Source organism: Carlito syrichta, unplaced genomic scaffold, assembly GCF_000164805.1.
Source record: "Carlito syrichta isolate Samal-C Ts95f unplaced genomic scaffold, Tarsius_syrichta-2.0.1 Scaffold288079, whole genome shotgun sequence".
Lineage (NCBI taxonomy): Eukaryota > Metazoa > Chordata > Mammalia > Primates > Tarsiidae > Carlito > Carlito syrichta.
In genome coordinates, this window is record NW_007232175.1 from 121879 (window position 1) to 146472 (window position 24594).

Below are 24594 nucleotides of genomic sequence, written 5' to 3' on the forward strand. Positions count from 1 at the left end.
TAAGCAAGTCATCTACTCTTTCTACCTCACCTTTGTTATTTTGTTAAATGAACAAATGAGACCAGGTGGGTAGCTTCTTTCTTAGAGGGCCTGATAGTAAATATTTACAAGCCAAGAAGCAAAATGGAGGGTATTATGGAGTTCCCTAGATAACCTTCCAAAATGTAACCACGTGAAAATGTAAAAACCATTCTTAGCTCCTGGGCCATAGAAATGTTAGCTTTGATCTGGCCCAGGGTCCACAGCTCACCAACCTCTCAACCAGACTCATGGACCTCCAAGGATTCAATTCATCTCTAAAATGTGATCAACAGCAGGAAAACCTTACTCTCTACTCTTCATGCAATGTTTAATATCAGAAAGTTCTGCTGTTTAAAAGAAAGGCTTAAAAAAAAAAAGATGAAAACTTCACAGCAGAAAAGGCAGAGGAAGCACTCTTTGGAATCTCAGGCAGCTCAAGCACCCAACAGAATTACAGCTCATGATCAAGGCACATGGTGCCATCTGGTGGTCGAATTTCCAAATGCAGGAGGTGGGGAATTTGCAAATGTAGGGGGCATTATATCCTCACACTGAATTCTAAAGTCTGTGAAGTAAATGCATTTATTACCTTCGTTTTTTAGATGAGAAAACTTGAGCTTATAAAGGTTAAATAAATTTTGTCTATAAAAACAAGTAGCCAGGATAACAGTCTTTTTTTTTTTTTTTTTTTTAGAGTTGGAGTCTCACTCTGTTGCCCAGGCTGGAGGGCAGTGGCACGCTCCCGGTCACCGCAGCCTCGACCTGCTGGGCTCCGGCGATCCTTCCACCTCAGCCTTCCAAGTAGCTGGAACTACAAGCGCATGCTACCACGCCCGGCTAATTTTTTGATTTATTGTATAGATAAGGTCTTGCCAAGTTGCCCAGGCGGGTCTCGAACCCACGGGCTCAGGCAATCCACTCACCTCAGCCTCCCAAAGGCGCGGGATTACAGGCTGAGCCCGGCTAGGATACAGTCTTATGACTTATGGAATTCTTAACTACTCTTTAAAGTAATGAAATAACAAAAAATACAATGGTCTCCAAAAATCTTCCTTTTGAATATTTCCCAAAGTTAGCCTATCCACTCCAAGTCGCTGCTTTCATTTTCATCCAGGTCATCAACTATCACACATCTAGACTAACTGGTACCTCATTTGTCAGCTTGACTCCATTTTTTCTCTTCTCTAATCTTCTGTAGTGCTCCCAAAGTACTGCTGATACAAACTGTTAATAACATCACAGTATACAATTTTCTCAAAAGTCTAAAATGGTCCCCTTTTACCTGATCATGTCCAACTTCTTACTGGCATGCCAACACCTGGCTCCAAATTCCCCTTTATTCTCATCTCTTACTTATTTCTACCAGAAACTCTGGGTCAGTCTGGCTAGCTTTCTTGCCTTCCCACCCTTCTCACGCCAGACACACAGATGAAACTGGACTCTTATCGTGCATTTCTACTTCCTATGCAACCAGGGTCATGTCCATCTGTCCCTGTCCTACCCTAACAGTGGCATACATTGATGTGTATCTCCCCAGAGCTCTTTGCGCTAATGCTTCCCAACCTCAGTGCTACTGAGATATTGGACAGGATAACTTTTTGTTGTGGAAAGCAACTGTCCATCCTGTGCTTTGTGGAATGTTCATCAGCAACCGTGATCTCTGCTCATTAGGTGGCAGTAAGTACCTCATTATAACTAAAAATGTCACTAGACATGGCCAAATGTTCCTTGAGGGATGGAGGGCAAAACTGTCCTTGGCTGAGAATCACTGCTATAGGCATTTGCATACACATCCAAATACAGAGCACAGTCATTCTTTAAAACTGCTGCATCACTCTCTATATGCACACACATACAGTCTGGCATCACTTAACGATGGGGTTACATTCCGGGAAATATGTCACTAGGCGATTTGAGTCGTTGTGTGAACATCAGAGAGTATTACACAGACCTAAATGGCACACCAATGACATACCCAGGCAGTGTGGGTGGCCCACCATTTTCAGGCTACAACCTATGTGGCATTTCATTGTGCTGAATACCACAGGCAATGGGGACGCAATGGTTAAGTATCTACGTGTCTCAGCATAGAACAGACATGTTGAAAACACAGTGTTATAATCTTATGGGACCACCATCCTGTGCGCAGTCTACTGTTGACCGAAATGCTGTTATACAGTACATGAAGGTACAGATGTTTGTACTATAATACAGTTTTGTATGAGGGCCCAATGCATACGTATATCTACAGGACAGATACCTGGAGGCGTAACTGTGTGGTTATGAGCATCAACAAGATTTTTAAATTCTAATAAATCATCTTCCCTAAAGACTATTCTAACTCTGCTACCAATAGCCTAGAGAGGATTTCCAGCCTTCGACTCACTGGACATTATCAACTTAACATTTCTGTGAGCTCTACAGATGACCTTGCATTTTCAAGCTTGCTGGCAATGGCAAAACCTTTTTTTTTTTAAACCCTAGTGGGCCTTCCACCGACTTCTGTGGATCGTCTGCATGTATCACTTCCTCTTAGGGCGTCAGTCTTTTATTTGTAACTTGCCACTTGGTCAATTTTTCCTGTTATGGTTTTTGGATTTTCTGTCTTCCTTTAAAAGCTCTTTCCCACTCCCCAAATATAAAAAGTTTCTATATTTTCTTCTAATATATTCATAGGTTTTAAAAATATCAATATCTTAATCCATCTATAATTTAAGACAGGGATAGGACTTTTATTTTTCTCACCAAATGGACAGTCAACTATCTCAACATGATTTCTTTTGAATCATCTATTATTTCTCCACTGACTGAAACTAATATATTCACTTAATAAATATTTATTTAGTGTTATTATATGCCAGGCTGTGTTCCAGGTGCTGGAGATACTCCATTGAACAAGACAGACAGAATAAATAAGTTAATAAAAGAGAAAAATTCAGGGAGTGGTAAGTGTGCTGAAGAAAAAAAAAACTACAACAAAACAAAAGCAAGGTGATATATGAAAGCAGTGGTTTCCTGGTAAATGTTCAACAATTGGCTCCAGTTTGTAGCACTTGTCGGTGTAAACACCCCACCACGTCCAATTTCAAGTTGCCAAGTCATGTCATCAGGTTTGCAAAATTTCCTGAAAATTTAACAATTCACTTGAAAACAAGCTGGCTCTAATATACTACTGTGTGACAGCGACTGCGGGGGCTAAGTCTGGGTGGAGACACCATCAAAAGATGACAGACAAGAAGCCAGACATAACTCATGGAGTAAGATGCCTTTCTGGTAAAAGGCACAACAAGGGCAAGGACCCCTGCCATGGGAATAAAGCTCACTATGCAGATTCCCTGGCACCGCCTTCCTTCTGGGAAAGCCCAGGAAATGCGATGAGATTTCAAAGTCTCCTGGAGAGAGTTTAACAGTGACGTCAAAACTTGCTGTTTGGTAGTGATGTCTCTCACCTTTGTATGTATAGAACTATGTTTCTTTGTCCCTGTAAAGTCCAAAACATCCTATACAGTATTCAGGTAAACGTTACCTAAAGAGCAGCTCCCTCTGTCAGGGCCAAATTATGTCATATAGACTTCTTGGGAGCACTCAAGTCTGGGATCCCCCACTTGCTGAACTTGGCAGTTGGGTTAACCACCGTATCTATCAGCTGTAGGCACCCCAGCAGAAATGCAAGCTGTATCTGACATGCTAGGGCCTAACCACCACAGGTGTTTCAGCCTTCTTATTTTGGTGTGCAGTACAAGCACAGTGAAGGAATTCCTCAGCACCATGTGAACACACAGTCAGTATGTTACAGGGTTCCTCCCAGAGACTTTATAGTGTGGTTGGAAAGCAACACAAAGACACGTAATGAAGAATAATAACCTAAGGTGGTACAAGATCAGGTGTTGCCATAATCAAGTGCCAACATGAGTGGTACAAATACACAAATGAGGGAAACAGTATATGAGCTGAGAACAGTGGAGAAAGTTCTAGGGGAGCTTCATGGGGCTTAACCAGGCCAAGGAGGATGAACTGAACTTAGCCTTATCTGAGAAAGAGGAAAGGGGACGTGACTGAAGAGAACAGACTGGGGGAAAGACCAAGTGATAAGAATCAGACTAGCTTCATTAGGAAGTGAGCTGAATTGGGGAAGCAAGGCAAATGGAGCTGGACAGGTGAAACAAAGCCAGCCTGGGGAGGAGAGTGTGATCATTCTCCTAGAAGCAATGGGAGTCCTTGGGAGGGGGGGAGATGAAATGGAACTCAGTGAAAACACTGTTTAGGAAAACCAGTCATGAGCAACTCTTGTATCATCAAGGAGCTCAGTGGCACATACCACAGGAGGGTGCAGGGAACACTCATTTAAGACTACTTTAATAAATGGAGTCTCCCTTCATCTCTGGAGTTTGTGCTTACCGAATCTGACCAGAAAAGGGCAGTCCTAGTTACACTACCACACTTCCACCTAAACGGCTCTATCCACCCTCTCCCCAAGCCATCCCAGAAAGGCGGCAAAGAGACTACCAGGACTTTTGTCTGTCTGGGAATGTATTTAATAACATACAATGAGGAAAGATGCATCTCAGTGATCATGTTCTCTGGACTGAACACAGCACAGACTCTGCTAAACAGAGAGCCAGGGTGAACATGGCTGGGTTGGGCTGGACCAGGGTGACAACTCCAGAACAGGCACTTACCTTGCAACCCCTTCCTTGGTGTAGAACACAGAGTAGGTGAGGTTGTCCCCGTGAGGATCCGATGCAGGTGTCCGCCATGTCAGTTTGATGAAGCGGGTGGAGACCAAGGAGGCCACGACATCCCGTGGCGCTGAAGGCAGTGGTCCCGTCGTGGCTGGTGCTAGATGGTCAGTAGTGGCACTGGTCAGTGAAGTGGGAGGTAATGTTGGGATGGCAACATCTTGTCATGTGCAAACATTGGGGAATATGAAGGGCAAACCACGACGGTTTTAAAAAGAGAACAGAAAAAACAAAACACAAAAAAGAAATAAACAAAACCACGATGGGAAATAAAATAAAATGAATGAACATAAAGAAGGTCATTAAACTGAAGGCTGACATGCAGGCCCAGGGTAACTACCAAAGACTAGTGGGCACTATCCAGACACATCACTGTGGAGTGAGCAGACTTTCTGGCCACCAGAATGGTCATGGGCAAGGGACAGAGAGAGTGATAGTTGAGAATAAAACACCTCACAAAGGACACAGCAGTGCCCATGTAATTCTCTTCATCCTGAAAACAGCAACAGTGGTCAAACTTTGCATATGAAAGTCTCGTAAATGACAAGACCTCCACATTTTCTCCTGCCTTAACATATGGAATGGGTGAGTGTGATGAGCCCAGACAGGCCCATGGCCACTGTGACCTCAGGGCAGAGCAGTGTGTGTCTTCTGGTCCACAGGAGACACGAGAGCTGCATCTTCAACTTGGGTCTCATGTCAAGCCCTGCTCTCTGTATTTGGCAACACCCAGGGAAGGTTGACAAGTGTCCTCACTTTGCTAAGTGACACTTCATTTGCCATTTTGTCAATTCATTTAACTATGACATTATAAAATCCTGAGTTAAAATCCTAGGTGCAAAAATACCACAGTTGGGGTAGTTCATTTGTTGGTTATGACCCACCCCCTCTCAAGTGTGTATTACACCAGCTTGCAGACCTTGGGGACTGGATGGCAGAGAAGCAGCAGTGACAGTCCAAAGTCCTATTTGTCAGAAGCCCCTGCTCATGCAGCTGTGGCTGTGGGTCACTTTATTACCTCCAAGGCAGCCCATCCTACTAATGGACAGTCCTGACTGCAGAAATTTACTCCTAATATTGAACCTAAAATCTTCACTTTGAGGTCAGAAAGTTCAAGTTTAATCTCAGTTTTTAACCAAAAGAGGTCATCAGAATTATGTCAATATCTTAATGGAGAAATTAGTGCGAGAGAGAAAGAAGAAAACACGAAAGGTGCAAACTCGATTCTGAGTGACATGGCAGAGCAACAACCTCCTGGAGGAGTCTGGGAACTGCAGGAGTCTAAAAGAGGCAGTTGAAATAAATGTACCAGACAAGATCAATTCTCTATGGGAAAGGGCAAAGGAACAGCCTCAAATCTCTAGATGGGTGGGAAGACAGAAAGAGAGAGTCCAGTGGCTACTGTTCACTGGACACCTTCCACATGGCTTCCTGGCTTTCTGTATGGTTCATGCAATCCTTACAGGACCCCTAAAAAACAGTTCCTATTATTATATCTCTAGCTTACATGCAGAGACTGACACTTAGGGCTAGATCACTCACCCCAGGCCACAGTTAGGAAGTGGCGGTGCAGTGAAAGCAACTTTGGTTTTGGTTTAACCAAAGTTGCTTAATCCTCTGGATTTAGCCAACAGAAGTCTAGAAACTTTGAGTTCCAGACCTGGTTGTGCGAGTCACTTAGTCTCTCTCATTCTCTCCATTTTTCCCCCTCCCTCAGTAGAAGTGCTTTTGAGAGTGCAGACTGCTATCAAAACATAAGATACGCAGTTTTAGTTCAGATATAAGTGCACACTTCACTGAAACAAGTGTCAATAATAAAAGAAGTGAAGTCTGAACGGTCTGTCTCTGAGGCCTCATTCTTGTCCTATATGCTTCAATGGATGTGTTGCCTCAGAGGAAAGACACGCCTCTCATTCAAAGCGGTCAAAGCTCTCTTTTGTACACTGTGTCAGTTTGTTCACACAACCAGCCCAAGTGGGGCTGAAGTGACAGCCTTAGATGCTGGGATGAAGCTCAGACAGGAGTCAAGGACTTCTGAGTTTCTGGCTTAGGAGGCTGGGTAGCTGGAGGTGTCATAAGGAGGAAGGGGTGTTAAAAGGGACAGCAGGATGAGGGGAGAGGACAAATTCAGTTTTGAACACACTGCGTCTCAAGTAACAACCCACACAAAGGGATGAAGGTGGGAACCACAGACAATGGGGACTCTGAAAGGGGAAAGGCAGGGAGGGGAAAGTGCTGAAAACTTCCTACTGGGCACCATGCTCAGCATGTGGGTGACAGAAACCCACGTCTCGCCATTACACAACGGACCCATATAACACACCTGCACACATACCCCCTGAGCCTAAAATTAAAGAGTAACAATCTCATGCCTATAGAAGAAATGTATAAGAAGCAATTAAAAAATCTGGATCTGATTATTGTAAAATTAAGTCATTAAAAACCCTTACAGAGAAATGGTTCGAGAGTAACCTGAACGCAGTCTTGCTCAGATGCCTCATTTCCGTGCCCGGTGCCATTCAGAAACATACTAAGCTGCCTCCAATTCTGACCCGACTCACCAAGCTTAATTTTTCCAAACTACCTCCTGGCTGGAAAGGAGAGTAAGTTTGTTATGTGAGAGCCAGTCTAGCATCCTGGAAGGAGTCCAAGGTTGAGTATAAAGACCTATGTTCAAAACCTGACTCTACCACTTCTTTTTTGTTTGTTTTCAGCTGTGGTCTCACTCTGTCACTCAGGCTGGAGTGCAGTGGCACGATGACAGCTCACGACAGCCTCGACCTCCTGGGCTCAGGTGATCCTTCTGCCTCAGCTTCCTGAGTAGTAGCTGGAATTACAGGTGTGTGGCACCATACTAGCTAATTTTTTGACTTTCTTGTAAAGATAAGGTCTTGCAATGTTGCCTAGACTGGTCTAGAACTCCTGGACTCAAGTACTCCTCCTGCCTCAGCCTTCTAAAGCACTAGGATTACAGGCATGAGGTACCCAGCCTGGTCTCTGCCACTTCTAATAATGTGAGGTTGGGCAGGTCACTATGTCAGTTTCCTTATCTGTAAACTGGGATGAAGAACGCACTCTGTCAAAAGAAAAAAATCTTTAGAGAAATTAAATTGAATAGAGTTTAACTGAGCAAAGAATGATTTGTGACTTGGGCAGCCTTGTGAACCAGAGCAGGCTCAGAGAGACTCCAGCACAGCCATGTGGTAGAAGAAAACATATGGACAGAGAAAGAAGGTGAGGTACAGAAACAGCTGGATTGATTACAGCTCAGCGTTTACCTTATTTGAACCTGGTCTGAACAGCTGGCCACTTTTGACTGGCCAAAATTTGGTAACTGGCACAAGAGTGGGCCAGTCTGCCTACATATCCAGTTAGGTTGAAGTTCACTATGTAAAAGTTACAAAGCAATCTCTTGGTTAAACCCAAAGTATGAAAGATTAGCCCAGTACGGGCCAAACTTAACACCCCACCTCTACCGCAAGCTGATGTGAACCAGATGAACACTCACCAAGCAGCATGCCTGTGGAAGCACTAGGCACGTATCCGTTATCACGAGCCTGGCTTGTGATACAAGCACAAGGATGTGAGTATAAAAGCAGGTAGGGAGGGAGTGCAGGCAAGGAGGACCAGGTGAAGGCAGTGATGGGTGACAATGGAATCACCTGGAAAGGAAAACTCAATGATCCTGCTGACTTGCTAGAGCTCAGATCTGTAATTCCTAATGGCAACCAGCACTTCCTATTTCCATTTTCATGCTTACATTGTATTACTTACACTAACCTATCAGCTTCCTAAGGACAAAATCTGTATCTGCTTCATCTAGGAATCACTTGCCATGCTTCTGTAGCCGCTAGATAACCAGTAAGTGTATACTTATTTAATTAATAAATGGAAGAAAATTCAGGGAGAACGTTAGTGCAATGGAAACAAATGTTTCCAGAAGCTTTTTACACAAGGCAGTATTTTAATCTTTTTGGAGGATACAAAGTGTATATAAATAGTATTTATATAATGATATACCATTTGTAAAGCAGATGCATTTTATCACTTAAATGGAAAATAGAAGCGTAGATAATGCCAGATCATTATAAATAATCCCTACTTAACCATGGGGGGGAAACCCGATGTCCATTTTAGCTCCAATGTTCTACAACTTTCCCCAGGTTGGTTCTATTGCTGCTGCCCTTGTCCTGGCTGAGCAGGTAAGAGCAAGCAACTTATTGTGAACACAGAGAATCTAAATAGGCAGATCAATGACAAGTGGTGTAGATTGGGACCTCAGATTTTGACGGTTTGAGATCAACAAATCTTCTTTCCCAAAAGCAACTATAAAGCAGGATAAAACCGTCAAACATTAGAAACTGACCAAAAGTATACAAGCTGAGAAGCATTTATTCATGAAAATTACTATATTTCACATAAAAACAGTGTCTGTGGCATTCCCCTGGCTCTGTTGGAGTGATCATTCAACCAGGCTAGAGCAGGCCCTACAAACCACTGGCTTTGTGGCCGCTGCCAGGGAAGCTCATTTGACATGGAGCACTGTCAGTTAAGGGGGCAACCTTTGATGGCAAGTGAACAGGAAAGGTCAGTGCTCTGCCAGCCTGAGGCTGAACTCTCTATGAGACGAGCAATGGGGGATAGTCTAGCCATGGAACAAGGCATCCCATGAGATGAGAGAGTGGCAAGAAGCCTTGGTAAGCTCTCCACATGAACCAGGTTGACTAAAAGCCATGTGTATACACCCCAGGGACTGCAGCAGGCCAAGCCACCCACATATCTCTGGCAGATGGAACCCGTGTGTGAGTTCAGAAGACAAGTGAGAGAGCGTGGAGAAAGCAAAAGCTGGGCAAACTAAAAAATAACACTAATTTTGAATACAATCCCCAAACCATGCACAGCTCAGAGCGATACAGTAGGCTTACTGGTTTGAGGAATTTGAGCACAAACTCTGACCAATCTTTGGTTCAACACTAATCTATGCAGATAATAGGAGTACTCCCAGAAAACAGAATTTATACAGACACAGGTTCATAGAAAACAAAAACAAGAACATCTAAGCACTAAGCAGAAATATCAGTGGTCGCACCCTCTGGGAGAGACAGACGTCACAGATTTAGTACAGACAAGTTACTAAACAAACAAAGTAGGAACAACTGCTAGGGTATGGGGGTTTGAGTCACAATCCACAGTCGCTGCAATATGTTATCCAAAATACCCAATATTCAATAAAAAATGAAGCGACATGCAAAGAAACAAGGAAGTGTGACTGATACTCAGGTGGTTAAAAAAAGGCAGTTGATACAAAAAGTCTTAGAAGATTCTCAGATCTTATATTTAACAAAGACTTCAAAGTAGCTATTAAAATATTCTAAGAACTAAAAAAAAACTGTGAGGAATTATGCAGGGTCTGAAAGTTTACCTTACGTATAAGCTAACAAGTGTGCCTATTACTGTTTCATGGGTGTTGAAAGGAGACACAAGTCATGTACCAGAGACAAAGAACTTTATTACTCATGGCAATGGAAGCAGCTGGAGCTTCTGGTTTGTGTCAGTTCCTCATGTCCCCAAGTCCCACAAAGACAATGCAAAAGGCCTAAGACAGATACCTGGACACGCAGCAGAATGTTACAGGTGAAACTCTGAGTTTGAAGTATTTACCATTTTTACAGAAAGAGGGGACAGGCACCAGACAAAGAGCAAGTTTGCCGTTGCCACCCAATTTTATTGTTGTACTCAGAGAATATACTTTGTACAGTTTCAGTCTTTTAAAATTCACTAAGACTTGTTGTGTGTCCTAGACTGTGGTTTCTCCTGGAGCTTGTTCCATGTGTGCTTGAAAAGATTCTGTATCTACAGTGTCTTATGAAGACAATTATGAAGATTCATAATGTCAGTTAAATCAAGTTGACAGGGTTACTTAGTATTCTATATCCTTTCTGACTTTGTCTAATTATTTTATCAGTTTTTGAGAGTTAAATACTGAAATCTCCAACTATTACTATTGAATTGTGTATTTCTTCTTTGAATATAACAATTATAAATGCATATGCATCTAACAACAGAGCCCCAAGGTACTTAAAGCAAAAACTGACAAAATTCAAAAAAATCTGGGAAAACCCCAAATACTAGGAAATTAAATATGCTCCTAGTAACAAGAGTCAGAGAAGAAATCATTTAAAAGTTTTTAAAAAGTATGCTTAACTAAATAAAAATGAAAACATAAATATTAGAAATTAGGGGATACAGCTAAAGCAGTGCTTTAAGGGAAATTTATAGTGTTAAATACCTGTATCAGAAGAGAAGAAAGGTGTCAACTGAATCATCTAAGCGTCTATCTTAAGTAAAAGACTAGGAACTAAGAGAAGACAGAAGTTACTCAAATCAAGAATTAGAGAGGGGACAACAGTACAATCTACCAACGCTACAGATACTATCTCCTGGCTAGAGAGAAAAGGAAGATACTAAAAAGCTATAGGAAATATTATGAACAAATTTATGCCAACAAATGAGGCACTGAATACAAACAGGCATGAGAGAATTTTGAGGGTGATGCAAATGCTTCATATCTGTCGTGTGATAATGATTGCACAGCTCTATACATTTACTAAAAATCATTGAACTGTATTCTTATAATAGAGGGATTTTATGCTATGTAAATCATACTTCAATAAAGTTGTGAAAGGGAAAGAAAGACTAGATAGCTGAATCTATTAAACATACCTTTTATCCTAATGTAAAAAAGCAATACATGGAGTTCTAGGACATTTCTGTTGCTCCAACAGATGAGCTTAAAATCAACTTATCCAAAGTCTTCATAAAATTAAAATGTCCAGAAATTACTCAAAGATATTACAAATGCCAATTACTCATCAAGGGGCCCAAAGCACAGGTGAAAAATACAGTTTTCTAGGCCAAATGTAGTAAAAAAAATCTTCATTTCTTAAAAAGAGGCTGGCTTCTTTCCCTTCTGCCACCACAGTTTCTACTAAAAGTAAAAGATCTGATGACATCACTCCTCTGCCCCAAAACCACCTCCAGAGTAAGTTTAAGCATCTCAGGGCACTGTTCCAAGTCCTCTGCAGACCAGTCCCATCCTAGCTTCCAGTCTCATTTCCTGGACGTGTCATGCTCTAGACTTGCCTGGTTACTGAGCAAGAAGGAACTTGTCAACTTCTTACCTCTGTTCTTACTGTTACTATGTTTAGAGCAATAAACACGATGTAAATCAGACTCAAGTCAAAGGTAACTGGGAAATCTACTTAAGAAAAGGTATTACACTTTCAAACTGTGAACATCAACTATAAACATCAAACATGCTGTTAGCTCTGACCTGCTGCTCAAACGCTCGGCAGCAGCTTCACACTGGCACAGTCACAGAAATCCCTACAGGCTCTAAAGCAGCACCAGCTGAAGCAATCTGTGTCAGGTCCTAAAGGATTCTGTTTTTCCTTATCCTTACCTAGCTTTATTTGAGGAAGTCATCAGAGCTACTCTTAAGGTTTCTGAGAATTCACTTTCAAAATCTAGCTACACTGTGGCTGATGACTTCAGTTTTATTATACTAGATCTGTGAATCGCTAATATACATTTAACCAATACATCCATGAATTTGAAAATTTCTGAATGCAGCAATCACTAAATTCTGTGCTGGGCATGTTGTGCTCTTGGTTAAGCAGATCCAATTTTCCTAATTTGACACCTACTCATACCAGCCAAGTGAGCTGTGAATAGGTACATTTAAGTTTTCTTTTTGAAACCCAAATTTTGTTTTTTTATAACCTGTCTTTGAAAATAGATTAGTTTTGAAACTTCTTCCAAAACTTCTATACTCTTTCAAAAGGTAAGAAAGTATAGAAAATATTCTTTCTCTCTGGCCCTGCATTTCCTTATGTAAAGGAAATCTACTAAATTGGTGTTTCCCCAGAATGTTCCTTATACCATTATTCAGAATTCATTATTCAGAATTGAGTCAGGTTTACACGATGCTTATTACTCTAAACACAGTAGCAGTGAGAATAATGGTACAGTTTCACAGAGCATTACTTTTGGGGAATGCTAACACACATACCATAAAAAAGAGAACAATCAAGTTTGGGAGACTGTGGAGATTTGCCATGCATATTAGTATGTTAAAGACTACTAGCAATTTTATAGGAGAAAACCTGTTCTGTGTATAAACCTAGCATTTTTCATTCTTATTTGGTCCATAAAATACCCCTTTTCCAGTAATCCAGTTTGGGGATCCCTGAATTAAATGCTACCTAAGATTCTGTCCAGCAGGGATCCTCTTTAAAAGAGCCTCTGCCTGAAAATCTACAGTTGTTGTTTAACTGTCAACAATCTACTTCAGGGTTTTCCAGTTTAAAAATCAAAATGTATATAATATGCTTGTTATAAAACTAATATAGATAATACAGACATATACAAAGTAAAAGGATTAAGGCTCCCCTTTTCATCATCTCCAAAACACTACTGCTTACAGTCTGATGTATATCCTTCCAAATGCTTTTCCTGTCAATGACACACTTACATATAGACATAAACATGGGAATGAGATGAAAGCAAACATGCTGCCTGAAAAATAGCTGCTGATGTGGTAAGTTTTCTTCTGGAGTTTGTCACCCCAGCACTACCCCTAACTGCAGCACAGTGCTCCAAGATGTGGATATACCACAATTTATTTAAGTATTCTAGTATTGTTCCTTTCTTTAGGCTGATTCCATTACTTATTTAATTTTTTGGCTACTACAAGCCTCTGTAAACTCTCCTGTACATATATCCTGTGTGTGTGCATAAATATTTTGTAAGATAAATTCCTAGAAGTGGACATGCTGAGTCAAGGTTTGTGTATTTGAAAGCTTCAGAAATGATGCCAAATATTGTCTTCTGAAAAAGCAATTTTGGCTTCAGTTTTAGGATAGAAGGCCAAATACATTTCTGGGCTGCCCACTTTATACATACTCACAAACAACAGACAGGAGAAGAAATAAGAATGAAAATTCCATTTGGGTAAAACAGAGATATTCTGGGTTGGGATTACAACCCAAAATATATGAAAAAAGAAGGTAGACAGAAGAAAAGTACATTATTTAATGAAAAAGAGTCAACCTAAGTACCTCCAGAGGGACAGGTGATTAGACCCCACCCCAGCTGACCTCGAGGAGCTGCAGGGATGAAATGCGGGATAGATGAATTGCTTGAAAGCCCCTAGAAGGAGCTGTTAAGCCTCCAACTTCCTCACTTTGGGAGACAGGAGATTTACACTCAGGCGAAACTAAGCCAGAGATGTCCCGGGCTGGGGGTGACCACAGGAGGATTAAGACTAGCAGACCCCACCCTGACCACACGATCAAGGCTAACATTACCAAGTCATAAGACACCCTGGTATCACATCCCCCGATATGAATGCGTTGAGAAGGACAAACCACTTCTGTGGCATTCCTCAAAAACAGTAAGTTCATAACCTCAACATAATCATGAGAAAAAAATTAGAGAAACATAATAAGCAATTAAACTTCCAAATAAATCCTAAATTATTTTGTTCTTAATTTAAAAGTTTCACCCAAGTTATTTGCTCTTCCAAACAAAAGTTACATAGATTCAACACTCATTTCACAAGATAAGCCTTCAAACCTTCTTATTCATGGTCATGAATGCATGTAAGAATCTTCATTTTCAATCTGATTAAACTAGTGACAATCTAGTTGGCTCCTGGTTAGGGCTAGAAAAGTCCTCGATGTCTGGTGCCAATAAAGCCTGACATGTCCTCTGAAGTCTTGAGTAAAAGGAAAACTGCTCTATGGCTGTTGAAAACACTTCTACTCCCAGCCATGTTCTTGGGAGTAGATGTAGAAATGACCAGGCTGAAGAGTATCACACTTCAAGAGCAAAAATGACAGAGAACTGTCCTTTTGATAAGTGGGGAATCACAGTCTCGTAAAAACTCAGTTCACAAGTTCTTAACTTTTCAATAGTTCTTTCTTGTTCACCTCTTGTCTTACCTTTAGGTCTGATTTGGAAAACAAACAAAAAAATATGACTTAGTGAAAGCAACTGCATTTCAGATAGCATCTATAAGGCAATGTCATCTCAATACCAGTAGGCCAGAGATAAGCTACTTTTATAACTTCCGTTGGAGAGTCTATCAGAATTGCGATGGGTGCTTGTCCTATTCTGAAATTATAATAAAAAAGTATGTATGGGGCTGGGCTCAGTGGCTCAGCTGGTAATCCCAGCACTTTGGGAGGCCAAGGCAAGTGGATGCCTGAGCTGGCGGGTTCGAGACCAGCCCAGGCAACTTGGCGAGACCTCATCTCTATAATAGATAAAAAATTAGCCAGGCGCAGTAGCGCACTCCTGTAGTTCTGGCTACTTGGAAGGCTGGGGCGAAATCTCCAGAACCCAGCAGGTCAACACTGGAGTGGCTGTGAGTGTGCCATGCCACTCCAGCCTGGGCGACAGAGTGAGACTCCAATTCAAAAAAAAAAAGCATATATGAATGTTCAAGTATCTCAGTATTCATCCTCAAAATTTCTCTGCTGAGTCCTACTCCACAATTCTGATAAAGATCATTTCCCCCCCACTGCAAATAGCCCAAAGAAAGCAATAAAACCTTGAGAAGCACAGAAACACAACAAGAGTCCAATAAAACAACTGTTCCTTCAGATTAAAGATATTCAAATGAGCATTTACACTCAATGGGGAAACAACATTACACTAGGCTATTAATCACAGCACTTTATTAAAAATAAAAACACTCACAGAATATGAGAAGAGCTGTATAGTATTTGCTCCTGAGAGCAATCTATCATGTAAAGGAGCCACTGAAAAATATATGGCAGTTATAATGATTTCCGGCTGTATATGGGTTGCTCCTAGTGGTGTCTCCCAACAGAGTAGTCATATTTCGTGGAAGCTCATAAGTGAGAAGCAAAAGAAAAGACAAAGATTTCTTCCCCTCTTCCCAAGCTAATTAAATTCAGCACTCTCCCCAAATTTAAAATAAAACAATATTAAATTAAAGAAGTCTAAAGCAGAGGAATAATGCTACACATGGGTGATGACACAGGATTAGCATCCTGTTACACTGTCACAGTCTAGTTTAGAAACATCGCTTTTAGAAGACTCAAAGAAACAGTGATATCCTCACTGCTGAGGCCCTACTGTATCCTGTGGGATGCCCCACAGTGGCTGTCATGGAAGTTAGCATGACAATCTTACGATTTTATAGATTCTACAAGTTCAAAGTATAAGCAAGAAAGATGCTTTAGAAAAGAGAGGCAGGTTTCAGTTAAGACGGAGCCCAGCAGGTCAAGGCTGCAGTGGCCAGGAACGTGCCACTGTACTTCAGTCTGGGTGACAAAGTGAGACTCCAACTCAAAAAAAAAAAAAAAAAAAGAATAAGAAATAATTAAAAAAAAAATAAAGTTCTACTAAACAATAGAATGGAATGTCATGTGAGAAAGAATGCCCTATCACTGGAAAATGTTAAGGGTTATGACAGTCACAGTACAGGTAAAATTTCTAATTCTAAAATTCTATGATGTTCTGAAATAGAAAAAAACTAATCTTGCTAATAAATCTCAGAGATTCCATGTTTGACATATCACTTATTTGGAATGGCACAAACTTCTTTGTTATGTACTATTTAAAAGAAAGATACCTTATAATCAGATTGCTTTGTGAAACTGTGTTAGATTTGACAGACATGCTATTTTCCTTTAAAGGTCTTGTGACAGAAATAATGATTTACTTGATGATGCCTACTTTTGATTTGGGAATCACCCTTCATATTATAATCCTTATTATTTAACTTCTAGAAAGAGAATCAAAATATTTAGTTAGTATGCAAATAACTTCCAAGTGACCTGAATCTCCTTGAAATTTGCACACATATTCAGGTACCTTTATTGATGCCAATATAATGAGAAGCCTCTAATTAGTACTATAATTATTTGCCATTTCCTGGATATTCATAAATATTAATCCCAAAAGCAGGATTAAGACAGATATGTTTGGCCGGGCTCAGTGGCTCAGCCTGTAATCCCAGCATTTGGGAGGTCAAGGCGAGTGGATTGCTTCAGCCCGCGGGTTCGAGATCAGCCCAGGCAACTTCACGATACCTTGTCTCTACAATAACTAAAAAAGTTAGCCGGGCATGGTAGCGTGCACCTGTAGTTCCGGCTACTTGGAAGGCTGAGGCAGAAGGACTGCCAGAGCCCAGCAGATGGATGCTGGGGTAGCTGGGAGTATGCCATGGCACTCCAGTCTGGGTGATGGAATGAGACTCCAACTCAAAAAAAAAAAAAAAAAAAAAAAAAAAGACAGATATGTTCAAGATCCCTAAATCATATTTAAATAAAATCCATACAAATATTTATTATAAGCTAATAAGAATGCATTTATAAATTAAAGGCAGAAATTAAACTAAATACACTCAATTATTTATTAACAATATCTACTGAAATATTACATGCTGGGTGGTCCTGAGAATTATAAAGGACATAAATGAGAGAAGACACAAATCTTCCTAGAAATCTTATTGTTTAGTAAGGCAAAAATTGTATGCATCAAATGACTACATATATATGTAAAATAAGGCAAAAATTTACTAAGGCAAAAATTGTATGCATCAAATAACTACATATATATGTGTGTATATATATACACGTGTGTGTATATATATACACACATATATATGTATATAAAGTAGAAAGTGCAAGAAAGGAGATCAAATAAATGTAAAATGAAATTAAGAATCCTCTTGCTGCTGGAAGATTGCCAAGAGCACTGCAGATGAGCTGGCATTTACAGCTGGGGCTTTGAAAGGTATACAGGATTTGGTCTGCATAGAAAGAAACATCTTATGAACAAAGCAACATGAATGACATAGTGATGTAAGGTAAGTGAGGAACTGGAATTAATTGGGTTTGGTGGGGTAGAAGCTAGGTTCATATCCCAGCTCTAAGAGACACATTTGCTGTATGGTCCTGTACCGGTCACTTCAAGTTTGTAAGCATCAGTTTTCTTAAGTATGTATGAGGGGGGATCCCCAAAAACCTGGAATTTTTTAAATAAAAAATTATGTCTCTATTCTTACATGTTTAAACTTCAGTCACCTACAAAGTACTCTTCATCTGATGCAATTGAGACACTTTTTCCACTGCTCAAAACAGTTTTCAAACTCATTGATTTTGATGCCTTTTAGTACTTCTGCCACTTTCTGTCTCACTTCTTCCACATCAGCAAAATATTTCCCTTTGAGAATTTTTTTCATCCAGGGAAACAAAAAAGAAGCCTCTCAGGGTGAGATTGGGTGAATAGGAAGGGTGGGGCACAGGGGTCATGGCATTTTGGGTCAAAAACTGCTGAACACTCAGTGAGGTATGGGCAGACGCCCTGTCATGGTGGAAGAACATCACCTGTTTGTCACAACTCAGGATTTCCAAAAGTCATGACACAACCTTCTCAAAACTTCCAGATAAAAACTTTGGTTGATCATTTGATTTGGAGGAACAAATTCTGAGTGTGCTCAAGGGGCCCCACCCACCAAAGATAATTCTGGGGTTTTTTGGTACCCCTCATATACAAATAATAACAGTATTCACTTTGATATGTTGATGTATCAAAAGAAAATCTCTTTAAAGCATTTATTATGTTTCCTGCCACAGAGTAAGTGCTCAATAATTATCAAATTTCTATTATTAATAACAAACCTATTCATTAATTTAAAGTGAACGAGATAAGATTAAGTTGGATTGAGCATACATGTCTACTTTCCCTTCCAACCAAAATCTCTTCAAGTTACAGAAACGACAACTTACATAAGAAAGGATGCTACTAGGTGCAGTAACGTGCAACTGAAATCCTAGCTACTCAGGAGGCTAAGGCGGGAAGACTGCTTGAAGTCAGTAGTTCTAGACCAGCCTGGGCAACACAGCAAGATTCCATCTCTTAAAAAACCAAAACAATTAGCTGGGTGTGGTACTGTGTGCCTATAGTCCTAGCTATTTGGGAGGCTGAGGTAGAAGGATTGCTTGAGCCCAGGAGTTCGAGGTTACAGTGAGCTATGACTGTACCACTGCACTCCAGCCTGGGTAGACAAAGCAAGACTGTGCTGCCAAAAAAAAAGTAAAAAGATTTCTAAAATGTTCCATCCATAAAATAAAACATTAAAGAATTCTTAAAAGACAGAAAGTGGTTTGATGAAAACAAAAGAATAGGAAAAATCTACAACCAAATCTTGCTAAGAAAAAAAAAATTTTCAGATGAGCAGATAAGCAAGACCAGAGTTGTTCCACAGAGTCCAAGACAAGAGAAAATGGATGGGCAATGCAAGAAAGAACTATCTATGGAATACCTGGGCCAGGGACATTTAAGGTTTTAGCCCAAGAATACTTATGACAAACTTCTGTGCACTTGGCACAGGTCAACAACAGGTGATCAGAGATAATAAAAAACAAGTAAGAAAAAGGAAGCTAAACCACCTGGAATTAACAATGAAAGAGAGGCACAAAATTCAACAAGAGAAATAATAAAGGTAACATAGCAAGTAAGCAAGAGAAAACGTTTAAGAGATATCAAAGATTAGAAAATCATACAAGAATAAGCTGTTAGCCAGGCTCGGTGGCACAGCCTATAATCCTGCGCCTTTGGGAGGTTGAGGAGAGTGGATTGCCTGAGGCAGTGGGTTCGAGATTTGCCTGGGCAACTTGGTGAGACCTCATCTCTACAATAAATCAAAATGTAGCCGGGCGTGGTAGCGTGCGCCTGTAGTTCCGGCTGCTTGGAAGGCTGAGGTGGAAGGATCGCCGGAGCCCAGCAGGTCGAGGCTGCGGTGGCCGGGAGCGGCCACTGCACTCCATCTGGGTGACAGAGTGAGACTCTGACTCAAAACAAACAAACAAACAAAAAGAATAAACTGTCATTTAAAAAATTTTTCAAGATATTGAAAATTTAAAATATAGGCAGGAGAGATGTCCGGTTTCAGCTCTGGCATGTAAAGAGTTGAAAATCACCATTCCCATGCTTCAAAGAAGAAAAAGTTGGACAAACTCAACAAGAATGAATTTTCTTGGACTCACCACAGAAATGAGACTGCAGGGCAAACTGCCACCTCAAAATCTCTGAAGGCGGAGGCGGAAGGATGGCCGGAACCCAGCAGGTTGAGGCTGCGGTGGCTGGGAGCGGCCACTGCACTCCAGTCTAGGCAACAGAGTGAGACTCCAACTCAAAAAAAAAAAAAAACCTGTAGAGACAGGTGTATCCAGAGACACAGCAACCAAGATCTGCTTACATGAAGCAGAAGTCACTGGAACCATAAACTAGTAGGAATATTTAAAAGGTAATTTTTAGAAATTGCTGGAGGTTAAAAGAGGACTAGTGTGAGAATGTGATATCCTTGGGATCACCATCTGCAGGGTGACTCCGTATTTCCATGGGCTTTCCCTCTAGGAACTCTACCAGGTTCTCACCATGAAGACCCAAGGGATTCCCTTCTGTCTCTGGCAGGGAGAGAGGAAGAATAACCATCGTGAAACATGCTGAGAGCCTTTTCCAGAGCACAACTCTGAAGCCTTATCCAGCGGGAGGAAAAGAATCCTTTGCCCCTCCCACTTCCTTCAGCTTTCCTGTTTCATCTGAGGGAGGCAGAGGGGACTACAACAGCCCACAGTTAAGAGGGGACAGGGATTTAAGGAAATAGACTGGGAACATGACAGGTGGGGAAGGGAGTTGGGAGCAGGGGGGAGAATGCTGTACAACTGGAGAAACACTTGTGAAAGGTCACAGTCATGAGACATAAGCCCACAAAAAACCTGAAACTTAATCAAAGGATTACAGAATGCTCCTCTCTTCCACATCTTAACACCACACAAACGAGGCTCAAGTATAATAGTGGGTTACAGCTGAAAGAGCTGCAAGAAAAAGACTCTGAGGAGTAATACTTAGGAAAGTTCTAAAGTCAAGAGTAGAGATAAAAAAAAATCAAGTCTGCTAAGGAAACTCAAAGCCTCTGGAACTTAACAGTTACAACAAACATTAAACACAACTTCTAGCTGGATTAACATAAATCCTCACACTGAAGAGCTATTTATCTCAGTTCCTAAGACCTGATACAAGATGCCTAGCTTTCGACAAGAAATTACAAAGCATGTCAAAAGGCAAGAAAAAAACCCATTTGAAGAAACAAAACAACCATCAGAAAAAGACACAGACATGACAAAGATGTTGGAGTTATCAGACATTATTTAAAACAACTATGACCACTATGCTAAGGGCGCTAATGAAAAAAAGTGGGTAACATGCAGGAAGAGACTAGTAAGCAGAAAGAACTGTGGTAAAGTATCAAAAGGAAATACTATGAATAAATGCAGTTAACAGAAATGAAAAGTGCCTTTGATGGATTCATCAGGAGATTTGGCATGGCTAAAGAAGGAATTAGTCAACCTAAAGAAAGGTCAACAGAAACTTCCCAAACTGAAATGAAAAGAGGAAAAAAAAACATTGAAAAACAGATCATCCAAAACTGTGATGCAATATTAAAAGGTGGAACATGCATCTACTTGGAATATCAAAAGAAGAAGAACTATATAAAAAAAAAATAGCTGAGAATATTCCAAAATTAATGACAAACACCCCCTACCACAGAGCCAGGAAGCTCAGAGAACACCAAGCACAATGAATATTTTTAAAATCTACAACTAAGCACATCATATCCCAACTACAGAAAACCAAAGACAAAATCTTAAAAGAACAACTTACTTCTAGAGGAACAATGGTAAGAATTATGGTGAATTTTATGTCAAAAACCACATAAACGAGAAGAGAGTGAAGTGTTTGAAGTGTTGTAAGAAAAAGAACTACCAGCCGGGCTCGGTGGCTCAGCCTGTAATCCCAGCGCTTTGGGAGGCTGAGGTGAGTGGACTGCCTGAGCCCGCGGGTTCGAGACCACCCTGGGCAACTTGGCGAGACCTCATCTCTACAACAGAATAAAAAAAATTAGCTGGGCATGGTAGCGCATGCCTGTAGTTCCAGCTACTTGGAAGGCTGAGGCAGAAGGATTGCTGGAGCCCAGCAGGTCGAGACTGTGGTGGCCGGGAGCGTGCCACTGCACTTCAATCTGGGTGACAGTGTGAGACTTCAACTCAAAAAGAAAAAAAAAAAAAAAAACCACCAATCTTAAATCCTAAATCCAGCACAATTATACTTCAACAGTGAATGAGAAATAAAGATTTTATCAGACAAACACTAAGAGAATTAATCATCAGATAACTTGCCCTGCAAGAGATGTGAAGTTTCTTCAAGCAGAAGGAAGATGATACAAGTCAGAAACCTGAGACTGCATGAAGAAAGAGTGTTGGAGAAGGAACAAATGAAGGTAAAACACAATATTTTATTATTCTTAATTGAGCTAAAAAGTAACTATTTGTTTAAAGCAATCACAGTGACAATATATTGGATGGCAATAGCATATGGATAAGTGATATAACAAGGAATGGAAGGAAAGAACTGGGAATACTCTATTATAAAGTACCTGTAATACACAAGAGGCAGGACAGTGTTGTCTGAAGACAAACTCAGCTGAGTTAAAATGTATACTATAAAATCTAGGGCAACCACTAAAAATTTTTACATAGAAGCATGATCAAAATTCTAAGACAGGAGATAAAATAGAATAATATAAAATACTCTAACTGGAGAAGGCAGAGAAAGGAATAGAAATAAATAATAAATGCAATAAATGAAAGAAAACAGTTGGCTGGGCGCAGTGGCTCAGCCTGTAATCCCAGCACTTTGGGAGGCCGAGGCAAGAGGATTGCCTGAGCCTGGGGGGCTCAAGATCAGCTTGGGCAACTTGGTGAGACCTCGTCTTTACAATAAATCACAAAAAAACTAGCCAGGTGTGGTGGTGTGCATCTGCCGTTCCAGATTTTTAGAAGGCTGAGGTGGAAGGACTGCCTAAGCCTAGCAGGTTGAGGCTGGGGTGGCCATGAGCGTGCCACTGTACCCCAGCCTGGGTGACAAAAGTGAAAATCCAACTCAAAAAAAGAAAAAAGAAAGAAAGAAAGAAAACAGTCACCAACATGGTAGATATTAATCTGATTACAGCAACAATCACTTTAAATGTAAGTAGACTAAATATGCCTATTAAATGACAGAGATTGTCAGAGTGAATTAAAAAGCATGACACAACTATAACTTGTCTACAAGCAATCTCCTATGTAGAAGAATTCCAAATTATCTATGTAAACACTTTGCCCACAAGGAAGTACAGCATAGCTTTCCAATCCTTAAGTGTAGACTGTGTATAGTGAGTGACTTCCAATGGAAGTATGGAAGGAAGTACAGTATGGAAAGGGTTAAAAAAAAAGTTACAGTGAAGACACTCGACGAACACACCTCAGCCAAATGATCAGGGTTAACATTAATATAAATAAGTCATGTTGAGTATGTACTCTTTATATGATGTGGTAAAAATGATACTTAATCTCTGTTATCTTCCTCCCAAAACCCCATATTCCCAGTCTAATCATAAGAAAAACAGTAGACGAGTTCTTAATGAGCAACATCCTATAAAACATCTTACCAGCGCTCCTCAAAACTATTAAGGTGTTCAAAAACAAGGAAAGTCTGAGAAACTGTCATAGTTTTATTAAGACAACCTTACTAAGGCATGATGAATAAATGTAATATGGTATTCCAGATAGAATCCCGTAACAGAAAGAACACATTAGATAAAAGTTAAGGTTATCTGAATAAAGTATGAACTCTAGTTAATATAGAAATGCATCAATTTTGGTTAGCTAACTGTGACAAATTTATTATATCAATACAAGATATTAACAGTAGGGGGAAATGGTGTGGGATATATGGGAACTCTGAATTATCTTAATAACATTTCTATAAATCGAATACTATCCTAAAATAAAGTTCCTTATAAATATAGATAGAAAAGCATATTGGACTCAAAAAGAGAAAATCAGTAGACTAGAAAGTAATTCTAGGGATTTTCCCAGAGTACAAAATGGAAGGACAAGAGGTGGAACATAAAAGAAAAGTCTAAGGCGAGATAGCAGAATCAGCAAGAGCAATAAATAGTCAAATAGGTAACAATATAAGACTTTTTCTGACCTAAATAGATGCAAGTCTTTAAATTTAAAGAAACTACTCAATGCTGGACAATATGAAACTAGGGATTGAGGAAGAAAGAAAATCCATGCCATGAAATTTCAGGATTCAAAGGATAAAGATAAAAATCCCTAAAACGTTCAGAGAATAAAGTAGGCCATCTGAAATCAACAAATTAATGAAAAACTGATTCCTAACAGTATGCTAAAAGACAATGAAGCCTTATGAAAATAATGTATTTTCAGACATGCAAAGTCCTAAAAATTTACTTCTTACACACCCTTTCTGAGAAATTTATCATAAAATATAATCATGCATAATAAACTAAGAACAATGAATCCAAGAAAGCAAAAATTGTAGCCCAGAGAATATTGCTTAGGAGAAGGCACAATAGAGCAGACATGCAGTGAAAACATGATGAAGTTCTTCAATTGTCTGGTGAGGCAAAAGAGATCATGACTAACTCTATGTGCTGCTGGGGAGAGGTATGTATATATAGCTAAATGTGAGTCGCATTTTTAAAGGTAGCCATTTGATAAGCAGAAAAAAAATTAAGATGTCAGATTCATAAGGACAGTAAGTATAAAGTTTACAGTCAATAACCCTAAAACAAAAGCAGGATAGCAATGTCAGTATCAGGAAAAAACGGTTGAAAGTAAAATCAGTGTTTCCAGCTGATGAAACAATACCCTGTTTTCTTGAT

The 24594-nt window shown here is 40.2% G+C and overlaps 1 protein-coding gene across 1 annotated transcript in view; it reads right to left on the minus strand.

The window, feature by feature from the left end:
* Positions 1-24594, minus strand: part of NEO1 (neogenin 1) — a 195882-nt gene that overhangs the window by 55283 nt on the left and 116005 nt on the right. The window contains exon 9 of the mRNA XM_021710094.1: positions 4701-4920. Coding sequence (XP_021565769.1) covers positions 4701-4920 — 220 coding nt within the window. The remainder of the gene's footprint in view (positions 1-4700; positions 4921-24594) is intronic.